The sequence below is a fragment of the Jaculus jaculus genome, chromosome 11, assembly GCF_020740685.1.
Source record: "Jaculus jaculus isolate mJacJac1 chromosome 11, mJacJac1.mat.Y.cur, whole genome shotgun sequence".
In the NCBI taxonomy this organism is placed as follows: domain Eukaryota; kingdom Metazoa; phylum Chordata; class Mammalia; order Rodentia; family Dipodidae; genus Jaculus; species Jaculus jaculus.
In genome coordinates this window covers 26,886,338-26,900,240 of record NC_059112.1, presented here as the reverse complement: position 1 = coordinate 26,900,240, position 13,903 = coordinate 26,886,338, and the positions used below count along the sequence as shown (strand labels likewise).

At 49.5% G+C, this 13,903-nt stretch overlaps 1 protein-coding gene across 5 annotated transcripts in view; it reads left to right on the top strand.

Moving 5' to 3' along the window:
- Tbc1d1 (TBC1 domain family member 1) overlaps positions 1 to 13,903 on the top strand; it is a 214,367-nt gene that overhangs the window by 181,925 nt on the left and 18,539 nt on the right. For all 5 annotated transcript variants that reach the window (XM_045130255.1, XM_045130256.1, XM_045130257.1 and 2 more), the window contains 3 exons: positions 846 to 1,004; positions 10,403 to 10,647; positions 13,495 to 13,654. In XM_045130255.1, the coding sequence (XP_044986190.1) occupies positions 846 to 1,004; positions 10,403 to 10,647; positions 13,495 to 13,654 (564 nt within the window). The remainder of the gene's footprint in view (positions 1 to 845; positions 1,005 to 10,402; positions 10,648 to 13,494; positions 13,655 to 13,903) is intronic.

Genomic DNA, 13,903 nt, shown 5'->3' with positions numbered 1-13,903 from the left:
GGGGGAACGACACCAAAGTCCAGAGCTGCACAAGGTGAACTGACGTGTCTAAGTTACCTTCCTCTGGGTGCTTTGTCTCCTTTTCACTCGTCCCTAAGGCTTGCCCGTGCAGCCTTCATTGTCAGGCAAGCGTTCCTTCTCCTGGGCTCTGCCTCACTGATTCTCTTCGTGTTCGGTTTGGTTTGCTTTTTTGAGGTAGGGTCTCGCTGTAGCCCAGGCTGACCTGGAATTTACTATGTAGTCTCAGGGTGGACTCAACTCAGGGCGATCCTTCTACTTTGCCTTCTGAGTGCTTGGATTTTGTTTTGCTTTTATATTTTATTTTTCTTTATTTATTTGAGAGAGAGAAAAGGGTGGGGGGAGAGAGAATGGGCACGCCAGGGCTTCTGGCCGGTGTAAATGAACTCCAGATGCATGTGCCCCCTTGTGCATCTGGCTTACATGGGTCCTGGGGAATCGAACCTGGGTCCTTTGGCTTAGCAGGCAGGCACCTTAACCACTAAGCCATTTCTCCAGCCCCCTTGTTTTGTTTTTTTAATCCTTCATCTTGTTTTCTACATTATTATAAACAGCAGTAGGTGGGGCTCACATCATCTTCCTGGGTTTGTCCCTGTGGAGTCTAATCTAGTCAGACCATAAAGCAAAATGTCTGATGAGAGGTGAGATGAAAGAGGGCCAAGCGAAGAGAGGTGGAGTGGGGGGACGACAAAGTTTTGGTTGCTTCTTGTACAGTTACTTCATCGCAGAGCAAGAATGTGCAGCCGTGGAATGAAGCACAACTCATTTTTATTAAGAAGCTGAGTCATGCACATGACATTATGTTTTCTATCCTCCTCCTCTGAAAGGTGTGCCACGTCATCACCGGGGTGAAATCTGGAAATTTCTAGCTGAGCAGTTCCACCTTAAACACCCGTTTCCCAGTAAGCAGCAGCCGAAGGATGTGCCCTACAAAGAGCTCTTGAAGCAGCTCACCTCGCAGCAGCACGCCATCCTCATTGACCTCGGTGAGTGAGTCTGCAGAGGGGCTTCCTGCACCGGAAAGGCCTGGACACGCGGCCCAGGGCGTTTAGTGATCTGCCGCTGCCGTCAGCAGTGCGAGTGCACGCGAGCGCCTTTTCCTGTTACAAGCCCTGGGGTCATCACAGACACCCTCCTCTGGAGTACAAAACCCACCTTCTCAGGGTGGCTGCCTTATGTTGCTTGGCATAAAAAGAGTAATGCAGTGTCCTTTAGTCTGTTCATTAAGTCCACACTATGACTCAGTTCAGTAGTTCACGCACCCACTGGATGCTTCATGGTCAACCGAAGGAAGTTTCTGGGAAATACATAGACTTGTTGAAATCATCAAAAAAGTTTAGAAAGCCACAAGTCTGTGCTTGTACCTGGGGCAGTTTTATTTTGGAAACAGCGCAGCACCTTGCCTGTGGAACACTTTGGAAAGCACAAAAATGGAGGCGTTGCGCTGGGCATCTTTGTGGTTGCCATGGTGAAGACCTCGCTGAATTGGAATGCAATTGTGCTGAACCAAAGACTCTGACTGTCAGTGGTTGGTAGGGGTGGAAGGAGCCGGATGCCTTCTCGTGCCTCTCCCCAGGCCCGCCTCACTTCTGTGGTAGACTGTCAGCGGTCAGGGTGCCACAGTGGCCCCGCTCCGTGCCACCCGCAGCCCCAGTGACCTCGTGCTCTCAGAGCCCTCGGGGTGACGCTGCCGGGCTCACCTTGCATGCCATTTTTGAGAGCCTGTGCCTGCTTTGAGCTTCGTGCACCACATCCAGTCTCGTTGGGTGCCTCTGCTAAGCCCCTCCTCCCCATCCCACTCTCTACTCCTCTGTGATGAGTATCCCATTTGCTCTTCTTAATGCTATTGTTACTTAGTGCTAATGGTTCAACCTTGGGCTGAATTTTGTTTAATGTTACTTAATCTACTTGCATTAGTCCTTACAATACTATCACATAGATCTTAAGAAAATTAGCAAAAAAAAAAAAAATTCAGTGCAAGGGTGAAGGAAGAAAATAAAGACACCCAAGAGCTCATCACTAAAGTAGACTTAAAATGCACCCAATATGGCTCAGAGAGTTTTGCAGAAGAGGGGGCAGAAAGAGCATAAGAGCCACAGGTTATGACATTATGCCCAGAGGCATTGGCCTCTCCCAATAACCTGCATCCACGGGGAGGGCCCCTTCAGAAAAGTGGCAGGGGAGAGGGAAAGGATGGTACCAACATATGATGTTTCCATACTAAGTAAGTTCATAACAAAAATAATTTTTAAAAAATTAGTATAGAGGGCTGGAGAGATGGCTTAGTGGTTAGACGCTTGCCTGTGAAGCCTAAGGACCCCAGTTCGAGGCTCGATTCCCTAGGACCCACATTGATGCGCAAGGGAGCGCACGCGTCTGGAGTTCGTTTGCAGTGGCTGGAGGCCCTGGAGCGCCTATTCTCTCTCTCACTCTCCCTCTTTCTCTGTTGCTGTCAAATAAATAAATAAAAATGAACAATAAATATTTTTTAAAAATTAGTATAGAGCGAGGTTACAAAACTAGTTCAAAATGTCATAGACAGGGCTGGAGAGATAGTATAGAAGTTAAGGCACAAAGCCTAAAGAACCTGAGTTCAATTCCTCACTACCCACATAAAGCCAGATGCACAAGGCAGCCACTTGTATCTGGAGTGTGTTTCAGTAGCTAGAGGCCCTGGTGTGCCCGTTCTCTCTCTCTCTCTCTCTCTCTCTCTCCCTCTCTCTCTCTCTCTCTCTCTCTCTCTCTCTCATAAGTAAAATAGTTTTTTGAATGTCACAGGCCACTTTGCTACTGAGCAGTATGACATCCCTAATCTCTCCCCTGTAGTCTGCAGCCTTCCACTGGGTGAATTGAACTGTTTACCAGGGTACCACAACTCCTAGGACAGCGCCCGACATGTAGTCAGCATTCCATAATCTGTCTGTCATCTTGACTGGGAGGGACCACAGCCTTGTGTGACCCCCACCGCTTCCCTCTACCCTAAGAAGTAAGGAGACATGCACTGAGCGGTCAGGTCACATGATCTTCAGAGTGGGGATACCATCACTGTCACTCTGCACACAGTAAGGTCCTGCCATCTCTAAGACCCCTAAGCCCAGGAGGACCCAGGTTGGTTGGTGAGGGGACACTGAGCTAGCGATGCTGCTAAGAGCCATGGCCAGCCTCAGGGCCCCAGGCTGCCTGACCCACAGGGGCCCGCAGACCGCCGCTCCATACACTGGCAGCAGCAGCCGTGTTTGCTCATGTGATGTGTGACAGGAAAAGTGACATCATGTTTCTGTCATGAAGAGAAGTAGAAAATGAATTGGCTGCTGGAGTTTGGAAGGGCTGAATACTGCTCATCTCCTCTCTACTCCCTGGACGGGAAGAGAAGAGCTGGGTCCGCGCTGCGTTTTCTCCTGTGGCTCCCTGCAGTATCGCCTTCATTCTTCCAGGACACAGTCAGCCCTGCCTCAGGCTGCTGAGAAAGTGAGAAGAAAGTCCAGATCAGTCCCACAGCCCCTGCCTGGCTGGGCAGGGCAGACCAGGCCTGTCTCCAGGGAGCAGTGTTTGTCGGAGCCCCGGCCTCTCCCCCAGTAAACAGCCCCTGATTCACATCCTCTCTGACCCCGTCAAGCCCCACCCTCTCCCTTCTGCACTCAGGTCTCACACCACCCCCAAGACAGACACACGCACACACACAGTCCTCCTCCTCACCTCTGGCCCAGCGCTGATCAGGCCTCCACTTTGGCTGCCCTTCATACATCTCCCAAGGGCCTAACCCTAACCCCTCTGATTGCAGTAATCCATTTCCCAAGTCACCTATACCAGATGCCCAGGGTTTATCCGGGGACCCTCCTCACATCGGCTTCTCAGCCCACTTGAACTAGGCAGGCTGGACATTCTCGCAAATCCAGTGGTGGGTCTGGTGCCCTTCTGCTGGACCTCAGATCTGCTTTGTGAGTCAGGATCAGGGAGGCCTGGCATGGGTACCTCCCACTTTCCTGTGACAACTCCCTTCTCTCCCCAGGGGCTGTTGTTCAGTCCACACTTGTATGTTGTTGTGCTGTGGCTGACTCAAGGCTCAATGCAGGTGTTAGGGACAAAAAGAGAGGACATTTCCATTGTTTTTTAAAGTGGTCTTCCAGAATTGGCTTGGGGAAGGAAGGTGCTTGTTTATTGAAAGTATTTTGGCTTTTCATGGGCGTTTTCTTGACTCTTGCTTTACTTTCTGAAATTGTTTTTTTTTTTTTTGTTGTTTTTGTTTGTTTTTATTTTTCGAGGGAGAGTCTCACTGTCTAGTCCAGGCTGACCTGGAATCCACTATGTAGTCTCAGAGTGGCCTGGAACACAAGTGATCCTCCTACCTCTGCCTCCCAAGTGCTGGGATTAAAAGCATGCACCACCACACCCAGTTCCATTTTTAAATTCATTTTTATTTATTAGAAAGAGGCAGATAGAGAAAGAGAAATACAGATAAGAGAGAATGGGCATCCCAGGGCCTCAAGCCACTGCAAACGAATTCCAGACACAAGTGCCACCTTGTGCATCTGGCCTTATGTGGGTACTGGGGAGCCAAACCTGGGTCCTTTGGCTTTCTAGGTAAGCTCCTTAACTGCTAAACCATGTATCTCTTCAGCCCTGTTTTGGTTTTTTGAGATTGAGCTCACTCTGGCTTAGGCTGACCTAAAATTCACTATGTAGTCTCAGGTTGGTCTCAAATTTACAGCAATCCTTCTATCTCTGCCTTGAGTGCTGGGATTAAAGGCAGGCACCATCATGCCTGGCTTGAAATCTTTTTTTGTGTGTGTGATTTTTCAATGTAGGGTCTTGTTCAAGCCTAGGCTAACTTGCAGTTCACTATGTAGTCTCAGGGTGACCTCAAACTCAAGGCAGTCTTCCTACCTCTGCCTCCCAAGTGCTGAGATTAAAGGTGTGTGCCACCATGCCCAGCTGAATTTTTTTGGGGGGGTGGGTTTCGAGGTAGTGTCTCATTCTAGCCCAGGCTGACCTGCAATTCACTATGTAGTCTCAGGGTGGCCTCGAACTCACGGTGATCCTCCTACCTTTGCCTCCCAAGTGCTCGGATTAAAGCCATGCGCCACCACACCCAGCTCTGAAATTGGGTTTTAATTTAAATAGATTTATTCCTCTAAAAATTAGCAGGCCTTATAGTTTGGATGTGTTTTCTAGTTTGTAAGATATTTTGTTCAACTTGGCCCAATTCTGTCCCTCACAGCATGGTGTGGGATTGCCACTAAGGTAGTGATGAGCAAGGCAGGAGAGATTGAATGTTTTGCCCAAGTGACCGGCCACTCTGGGGCCTCTAGTTCTAGGTCTCCTGGGTCTCAGTGACCCACCTCTTCCAGGACATCCACTGCTTCTGTGTTTGTTCGCTTGTTTATTTTTTGTTGTTGTTGTTTTGTTTTCGAGGTAGGGTTTCACTCTAGTTTAGGCTGACCTGGAATTCACTACGGAGTCTCAGGGTGGCCTCGAGCTCACAGTGATCCTCCTCTCTCTGCCTCACCAGTGCATGCACCACCGTGCCTGGCTGCTTCTGTGTTTCATGGCTCTGCCCACTCCTTCCCTACAGGGCATCCTTCACCCCTCCTTCAGTGTGGGCCGCATCTAGCCTGGAAAAACGCTGCTCCCCATCTTAGCAGGTGACACTTGGCTGATCATTGTCCCAACCCCACCCTTTACTCTGGCTCCAGCCACATCCGTTCATGCAGCCATCTGAAGACTCTCAGCTCCAGGACTGTCCGTCCTGGGCGAGCAGCATGGATCCCCAGTCGTCCTGCCTTCTGCTCGATTGGGGAATGCTTGGGACACTGGACAACTAGCTAGACTCCCCTTCAGGCTCCTTTAAAAATATTGTTATTTTTATTTACTTACTTGAGCGAGAGAATGGGCATGCCAGGGCCTTCAGCAGCTACAAATGAATTCCACACACACGTGCCACCTTGTACATCTGGCTCACATGGGTCCTGGGGAACTGGATCTGGGTCCTTTGCCTTTGCAGACCAGTGTCTTAACCTCTGCGCTGTCTCTGCAGCCCGTTCAGGCTCCTTTTGCTCCCTGCCAGTAGCCATGCTGCTTCTTCCCAGTGGCACTGGGTAGCCTCTTGTGACAGGAGGAACTTCGGCTAATAGTCCGCAGACACAGGAAGTCGCCAGTCTGACAGCAGGAGCAGCTGCTCGTCTTCCCCCATTAGCTCCTTACGGTCTCTTTACTGTGGGTTGTATCTGTATAAAGCGGCAGTGTGGTCCATACCCCACAGGGATGCCTTTGTTATTGCTGTTAATTTTCTGTGTGTATGCGTTAGGTATACATGCATGTTCATACGTGAGTGAGCATGGCTGTGATATGCATGTGTGGTAGTATATGTGCGGGCATGTATTTGAGTGTGCAGCAGCCAGCGTGTGGTATCCAGTGTCTCCCTCCCTCTCTCTCCACCCTGTGGTAAGTTATAAGATGCATGAGCACTGATGCGCCAGCATGGGGACCCGAGTTCAACCCCAGCACCTGTGTGGTAAGCCACGTGTGGCCGTGCTTGCCCTGCACACGCATCTACACACACTCACACACGCTCAGCTCTTCTTCTGTGTGGTAAGCCACGTGTGGCCGTGCTTGCCCTGCACACACATCTACACACACTCACACACGCTCAGCTCTTCTTCTGTGTGGTAAGCCACGTGTGGCCATGCTTGCCCTGCACACACATCTACACACACTCACACACGCTCAGCTCTTCTTCTGTGTGGTAAGCCACGTGTGGCCGTGCTTGCCCTGCACACGCATCTACACACACTCACACACACGCTCAGCTCTTCTTCTGGTGCTTTTATAGGAGAACTCTACAGGCTCTGCCCACTTCCCTCATGGTTGGCAGAAGTGAGTTATTTTACCCTGTGGTGGGATCTTCTGCTGTCCCTGGCCTTCCCCAGCCTAGCTTGCTGGAGCAGAGACTCAGCCCTGAACTTTTTCTTTTTTAAGTAATGATAGCTGGGAGCCAGGCGTGGTGGCACAGGCCTTTAATCCCAGCACTTAGGAGGCAGAGGTAGGAGGATCATGGTGAGTTCAAGTCCACCCTCAGACTACACAGTGAATTCCAGGTCAGCCTGGGATAGAGTGAAACCCTATAAGTAGCCAGGCATGGTGGCACATACCTTTGTTTATTTGGTTTTCAAGGTAGGATTCTCACTCTCCTCTTTCGTTCTCTCTTTCTTATTTGGCAGAGAAAGAGGGAGAGGGATTGGTGCGCCAGGGCCTCCAGCCACTGCAAATAAACTCCAGATGTGTGCGTCCCCTGTACATCTGGCTAACGTGGGTCCTGGGGAATCGAACCTGGGTCCTTTGGCTTTGCAGACAAACATCTTAACCATTAAGCCATCCCTCCAGTTTGGCACATACCTTTAATCTCAACACTCAGAATGCAGAGGTAGGAGGATTGCTGTGAGTTTGAAGCCAACTTGAGACTATGTAGTAAATTCCACATAGGCTGGGCTAGAGCAAGACCCTACCTCATTAAAAAAAAAAAATCTCTGGGCTAGAGAGATGTATCAGTGGTTAAGGTGCTTGCCTGCGATGCCTAATGACCCTGGTTTGATTCCCCAGTACCCATGTAGAGCCAGATGCACGAAGTGTTGCATACTTCTGCAGTGGTCCTTCACCTCCTTGCAAATAAATAAATAAGATATTTTTTAAAAATAAAAATAAAACTGGACGAGTGTAGCTAACAGGGGCCACTGTTTCGCCTGTAGGCATCAGGCATTGAGTGAGTGGTGAGGTGTGTGCGTCCAGCTGTGCCCTGTATGAAGCCCCAGGCCCTGCTGCCGAGGGCGTCACAGGTGTGCTCTTTCACCCTACAGCCCGTCTCCTCACCCTAGCAGACGGGAAGCCAGGCTGAGGGTAAGTCGTGCGTGTCTGGCATGATGCCTTTCCCAAATGCAGGAAGCTGAGTAGGAGCCCCCACATGTGTCCTCGTGCTCCCGCCGAGACTGCTGGGCCCCACGCTGACCTCAGCCAGGTACCTCCTCCTCCTTAGCAAACCCCTCTCCCTTGTTCATGGTCCAAGGGTATCAGTCCCAAAAGCCTGCTGAAAACCACCAAAAAAGAAAGTGTTTGGATGCCAATTTTTGGTGGCACCTGCTGCCCTCGGGCTGTCTCAGAATGCAGCCTCTAGGTTCAAGTGCAGAAGTGTCATGGGGTGAGACCCATTTGTGGGCAGAACTTGTGTGGTGCAGGAAAAGCTGGCGGGGCAGGTCTGCCGCAGGGCCAGGTCTTGTGGTCACATTTGAATGACACAGGATAGAGTGAAGAAAAGGCCACCCTTGTGCCCCTCTTGAGTTGAGAGGTTATGTTTAGAGCACCAGCAGTTTTTGTTTTCGCTTGAAATCTAGATATTTGCAAGATAAAGTTAACTCTAGTTTCTTTCACTGAAACCACTGTCAAAAAAAAAGACTTAGTTGATAGTTTTCAGAATTAGTCTACTCGGCCCTGCCCTGCTCAGCTCATCTCCTTTTCTTTGCTCCGCCTGCCCACTTCTCTCACCAGGACCTCAAGAGTACATCTGAATCCACTTTCCCTCACCCAGCCTGGCTGTGGGGGCAGGAAGAGAGCGGGGAGCAGGCAAGGAAGAACATAAAACCGATTCTTGCTTTGGGTGGCTTTTCTGTTTCCCTCTGCTTCATAGTTTGGAGTAGCTTCTCTCTCTGATTACATGCCTGACTTTCCTCTGGATTCTGAATCTGCTGTGTGCGGGTTCTTCCCACGTGTCCTACACAAGCTCCTAGGTGCTACTTTCCGTGCGCCGGCAGCTTTACTCTAATTTCTCTTTAAAAGCCTCCTGTTCTTTTAAGCCCACATGCTTGCAACTCTAGTCCAGCTTTTCTCAAAAATAAATAAATAAATAAAAACAGTTTCTCTTGGACTGGAGAGATGGCTTAGCGGTTAAGTGCTTGCCTGTGAAGCTTAAGGACCCCGGTTCGAGGCTTGGTTCCCCAGGTCCCACGTTAGCCAGATGCACAAGGGGGTGCACACATCTGGAGTTTGTTTGCAGAGGCTGGAAGCCCTGGCACGCCCATTCTCTCTCTCCCTCTATCTTTCTTTCTCTCTGTCTGTCGCTCTCAAATAAATAAATAAAAAAATTTAAAAAAAAGTTTCTCTTAAACCTCATAAACTATGCAGTGTTTGCTAAACCCCACATTTTGTGGTTTCTCCTTTAAATAAACCCCAAAGAAAAAAATGATTTTTGTGACTATGTGTGCGTGCATGCGTGTGCATGCACGCATGTGTGCACATTCATGTGCAAGACAGAGGTTGATATTGGGTGTCTTTCTACCATGACTTTAAAAAAAACTATTTATTTATTTATTTATTTGACAGAGAGAGAGAGAAAGAGGGAGAATGGGCATACGAGGTCCCCCAGCCACTGCAAACAAACCCCAGGTGCATGTGCCCCTTGTGCAGCTGGCGAACGTGGGTCCTGGGGAATAGAACCTGGGTTCTTTGGCTTTGCTGGCAAACACCTTAACCGCTAAGCCAACCCTCCAGCCCTCTACCATAACTTTAAAATTTTATCTTTATTTATTTATTTATTTGCAAGCAGAGAGAGATAGGGAGGAGAGAGGGACATGGAGAGAATTAGTGTGTGCCAGGGCCTCCAGCCACTGTAGACAAACTCCACATACATGCACCATCTTGTGCATCTGGCTTATGTGGGTCCTGGGGAATCCAACCTGAGTCCTTTGGCTTTGCTGGCAAGTGCCTTTAACTGCTAAGCCATCTCTCCCGCCTTCTACTGTATTTTTTGAGGCAACATATTGTAGTGAACCTGGAGCACAGACAACCACCCAGCATGCCCAAGGAGTCTCCTGTCTGTACTTCCCCAGCACTGGGATTAAAGACACACACAGCCACACCTGGCTTTTACATGGGTGCTGGGATCTGAACTCAGATCCTCATGCTTGTGTGGCCCTGAACCATCTCCCCAGTCCCAGTTAGTGATTATTTTTTAAATGTCTTTTAAATATTTTATTGTTATTTATTTGAGACAACGAGAGAGAGAGAATGGACATACCAGGGCCTCCATCCACTGCAAATGAACTCTAAAAGCATGTGCCATCCTGTGTATCTGGCTTATGTGGGTACTGGGGGAATAGAACCTGGGTCCTTAGGCTCTGCTGGCAAGCATCTTGACCACTAAGCCGTCTCTCCAGATCGCAGTTGGTGATTTTAATTGTAAACATTATCTCAGGAACTGCCACCTGACCTAGGTGATGAGCTGGTTTGTGCCACGGCCCAGCTCCTCAAGGTCCCAGTTCCCTAGCCTGAAGCATGCTGCATGTCCGGATTAGTGGGCTTGCTTTCTCATTTCAACCAATCCCTGTATTCTCTCCCACAGGACGAACCTTTCCAACACATCCCTACTTCTCTGCCCAGCTCGGAGCCGGGCAGTTGTCATTGTACAACATTCTGAAGGCCTACTCGCTTCTGGACCAAGAAGTAGGGTACTGCCAGGGCCTCAGCTTCGTGGCAGGCATTTTGCTCCTTCATATGAGTGAGGAAGAGGCATTTAAAATGCTCAAGTTCCTGATGTTTGACATGGGACTGCGGAAACAGTATCGGCCGGACATGATCATTTTGCAGGTATCGAGCAGTCCTTAGGTCATGAGTGTAAACAGATGTTGAATGGGGACTTCATCCTTCTCAAGGGACTTTCCACCGCGATGGCTGTCTTCGCTGGTGACTTCCTCTGTTGGGCATTGGTCCCTGTGCTTCGCATGCATTTCACTTCATTATGACCCGCGGGACAACACTGTGTATTGGCTTACCTTGTAGATAGGAAAACTGAGGCCTAAAGCAGTTATACAGTTAGTCAGTGACCAAGCCAGGATTCAGACCCAGGCCCATCCAACTCCAAGGCCATCGCTGTTATCTCCTCCATTCTGCTTTTGCCTCCTAGCTTGTGTACCCTCTTTTCTCTGCCCAGAATCCTCTCCCCTCCCCCTCCCCACCCTGTATGTCTCAGGGCTCAACTCCACTGTCGCAGGAGAAGCTCTTTCTGCCCACACAGACTCTGCCTCCCCTTGCTGCCACCCCAGGCACACTGAATCGTGATGTCTCGTCTCACGTCTTCAGCACAACGCATTTCCTGCCAGCAATTGCCCCTTTGCTTTGCTTGTTCGCCTCCCTGTTTGTTTTCTGATTTTTCTGCACGTCTAAGCTTTGCACGAGGAGAGGGTTTGCTAGTTGTGGACCTGTACCCCTCAATTCTAGAGCAGCGCCTGGGATGAAGTAGACACCCCGTCAGTATTTGTTGAATGAACAACGTATGAAAAGGAAACCAAGCTGGGCTTGGTTCTGTACGCCTGTAATCCTGGCTCTTGGCAGACTGAGGCAGATCAGAAGTTCAAGGTCAGTCTGGCCTGTATAGCAAGTTCAAAGCCAACCTGAGCTGCATAGTGAGGCCCTGTCCTAACAAGCCAAGAGCTGAGGATATAGCTCAGTAGTAGAGCGCCTGTCTAGCATATATCAGGGTCCTATCTTCCATTCTCAGCAGGGAGGGAAAGGAAGGGATCCAGCACAACAGTGTGTTCCGTGTGACCGACCTTGTTCCTGGTGCTTCTTAGAGGTGGAGAAAGGGTTCTGGGTCCTGACTCAGGAATATTCCTGAATATTCCTTACAATGTTGGAGCATATAGCAAGCTTCTGTAACTTGAGAACTTTAAAAACACCAAGTTAGAGGGACTGGAGAGATAGTCCTATCAACAAAGTGCTTGCTTTGTAATCATTAGGACTTGAGTGTCATCCCCAGAACTCATGTTAAAAAAAGGCAGCAGCAGGCAGACGTGGTAGTGGACGCTTGCAATCCCACCACCAGGAGGACTGACGCCGGAGGGGCTGTGGGGCTGGCTAGCAGCCAGTCTAGCCCGCTTGTTGAGTTCCAGGGCAGTGTGAGAGCCTGTCTCAAAAAAAGGTGGAGAGGAATGACACCCAAGGTCGTCCTCTGGCCTCCACATACAAGGGCACTCAGAATCAGATGCTTTATCTGTTAGACCACTCCATACACACGCACATCCACACACATAGAGTATCATTAAGAGCAGAAATCAAGTGTTAGAAATCTACTAGGGATAGAGAGATGGCTCCGTTAAGGCACTTGCCTGCAAAGCCTAAGGACCCAGGTTGTATTCCCTGTAGCAGATGCAAATAAGATGCAAGTAAGCCAGATACTTAAGGTGGTGCACGTGTCTGGCGTTCGTTTGCAATGGATGGAGACCCTGGTGTGCCCATTTTTCCCCCTCCCTTTCTCTCCCCCTACAAATAAATAAATATATTTTTTAATCTATCTGCTGGCAACCCACTTTCTGGGACCCCTCTCTCTGGTAGAGAACCTTTACTTTTGGCACTTCTGCTTTTCACTAGGCGGCCTGTGGGTTCCCTCATATACACTCTCCTCATATAAGAACTCTTCTCACCGCTTTTTCTATACAATAAAGTTTCCTTTCTCTCTGCAGCTAGCTTTTTGTCTAAACTTGCTTTCTGTCTGTAATAACTTTTCTTCTTTTAAAAACCCTGTACATAGGAATCCCATGGAAGGAAGCTTTCCACTGGAGACTTGACCCCAGCTCCCAGGCTCCTCTGCATCTTCTCCAGTGTCTTAATGTGGGGCAGCTGTCAGCAGATTGGAATGTTTCGATTTTATGTAATTCAGTCTTTTTGGGCCTCAGTTGATGAGGCTCTTAGATACTGAGGAGACACGGCTGCTGCGTAGAAGGAGTTTATGGTCTGAGCCTCCAGAACACTTTTATTTATTTTTTCTCAGAGCATCTTCTCAGATTTGGGCCCATCTAGGTTACTTTCAGTTTAGGCCCAGGCATAGGACTGCTCAAATCTGGACTGGCTTGAGTACCAGAGCCACATCATTCCCTGGAGAAGCAACCCTTGACACTGGGCTTGACAAACTCACTGATTCATCTTTAGACAAACACTTAACCAGGATCCACACAATTCACGTTTTATAAAGAAATGATACTTGCCCTGCCATTGGGTGGTTTGGGGAATCCAGAGAGAATTGACTGTGTGGCCACAGACAATGGGCTTATTCTGTGGGTCGTGATAGGCCCTCCAGGCCTTTGGAAGGCACGCACTCACAGCAGAAGCTTTTTGCTTATATTTCCCCTGGACTGGAATTTTTCTAGGAATGTGTATTTGTAAAAGTGTGTATTTGTGAGAGAACCTTTGAGATGTTTACACGGGCAGATGTTTGGGTTCTCTTAGCCAAGGAGCACAGGGGACAGTGCGCAGGAAGCAGTAGGAGACCCAGCTTTGGTGGTGTGCGTCTATCCCACCCAGTGCTTCTTCACATGTGGCAGGCTCCAGGAAGCTCTGCTTGGATCTTGAGCAGCTGAGCAGAATTATTTTCAGTGTGCCAATGAGTCTTAGCCTCACGGGAATTTGTGTCTCAGCCCCTGTGGGTGTCTGTCCCCGCAGATCCAGATGTACCAGCTCTCGCGGCTTCTCCACGATTACCACCGAGACCTCTACAACCACCTGGAGGAGCATGAGATCGGCCCCAGCCTCTATGCCGCCCCCTGGTTTCTCACCGTGTTCGCCTCCCAGTTCCCGCTGGGCTTTGTAGCCAGAGTCTTCGGTGAGCTGCCCTCTTCTGTCCCCCAGCACCAGCATTCTCCTGTCACCTGAGAAGCATTTGTCATCACTTTCTGGTGGTCTGCTCGTTGTTTTTGTTTCTTGAGGTAGGGTCTCGCTCTGGCCCGGCTGACCTGGAATTCATTATGTAGTCCCAGGCCGGCCTTGAGCTCACAGCGATCCTCCTCCCGGGTGCTGGGATTGAAGGTGTGCGTCACCACACCAGGCTGGGTTCGCTTACTTTTAGAGCTGC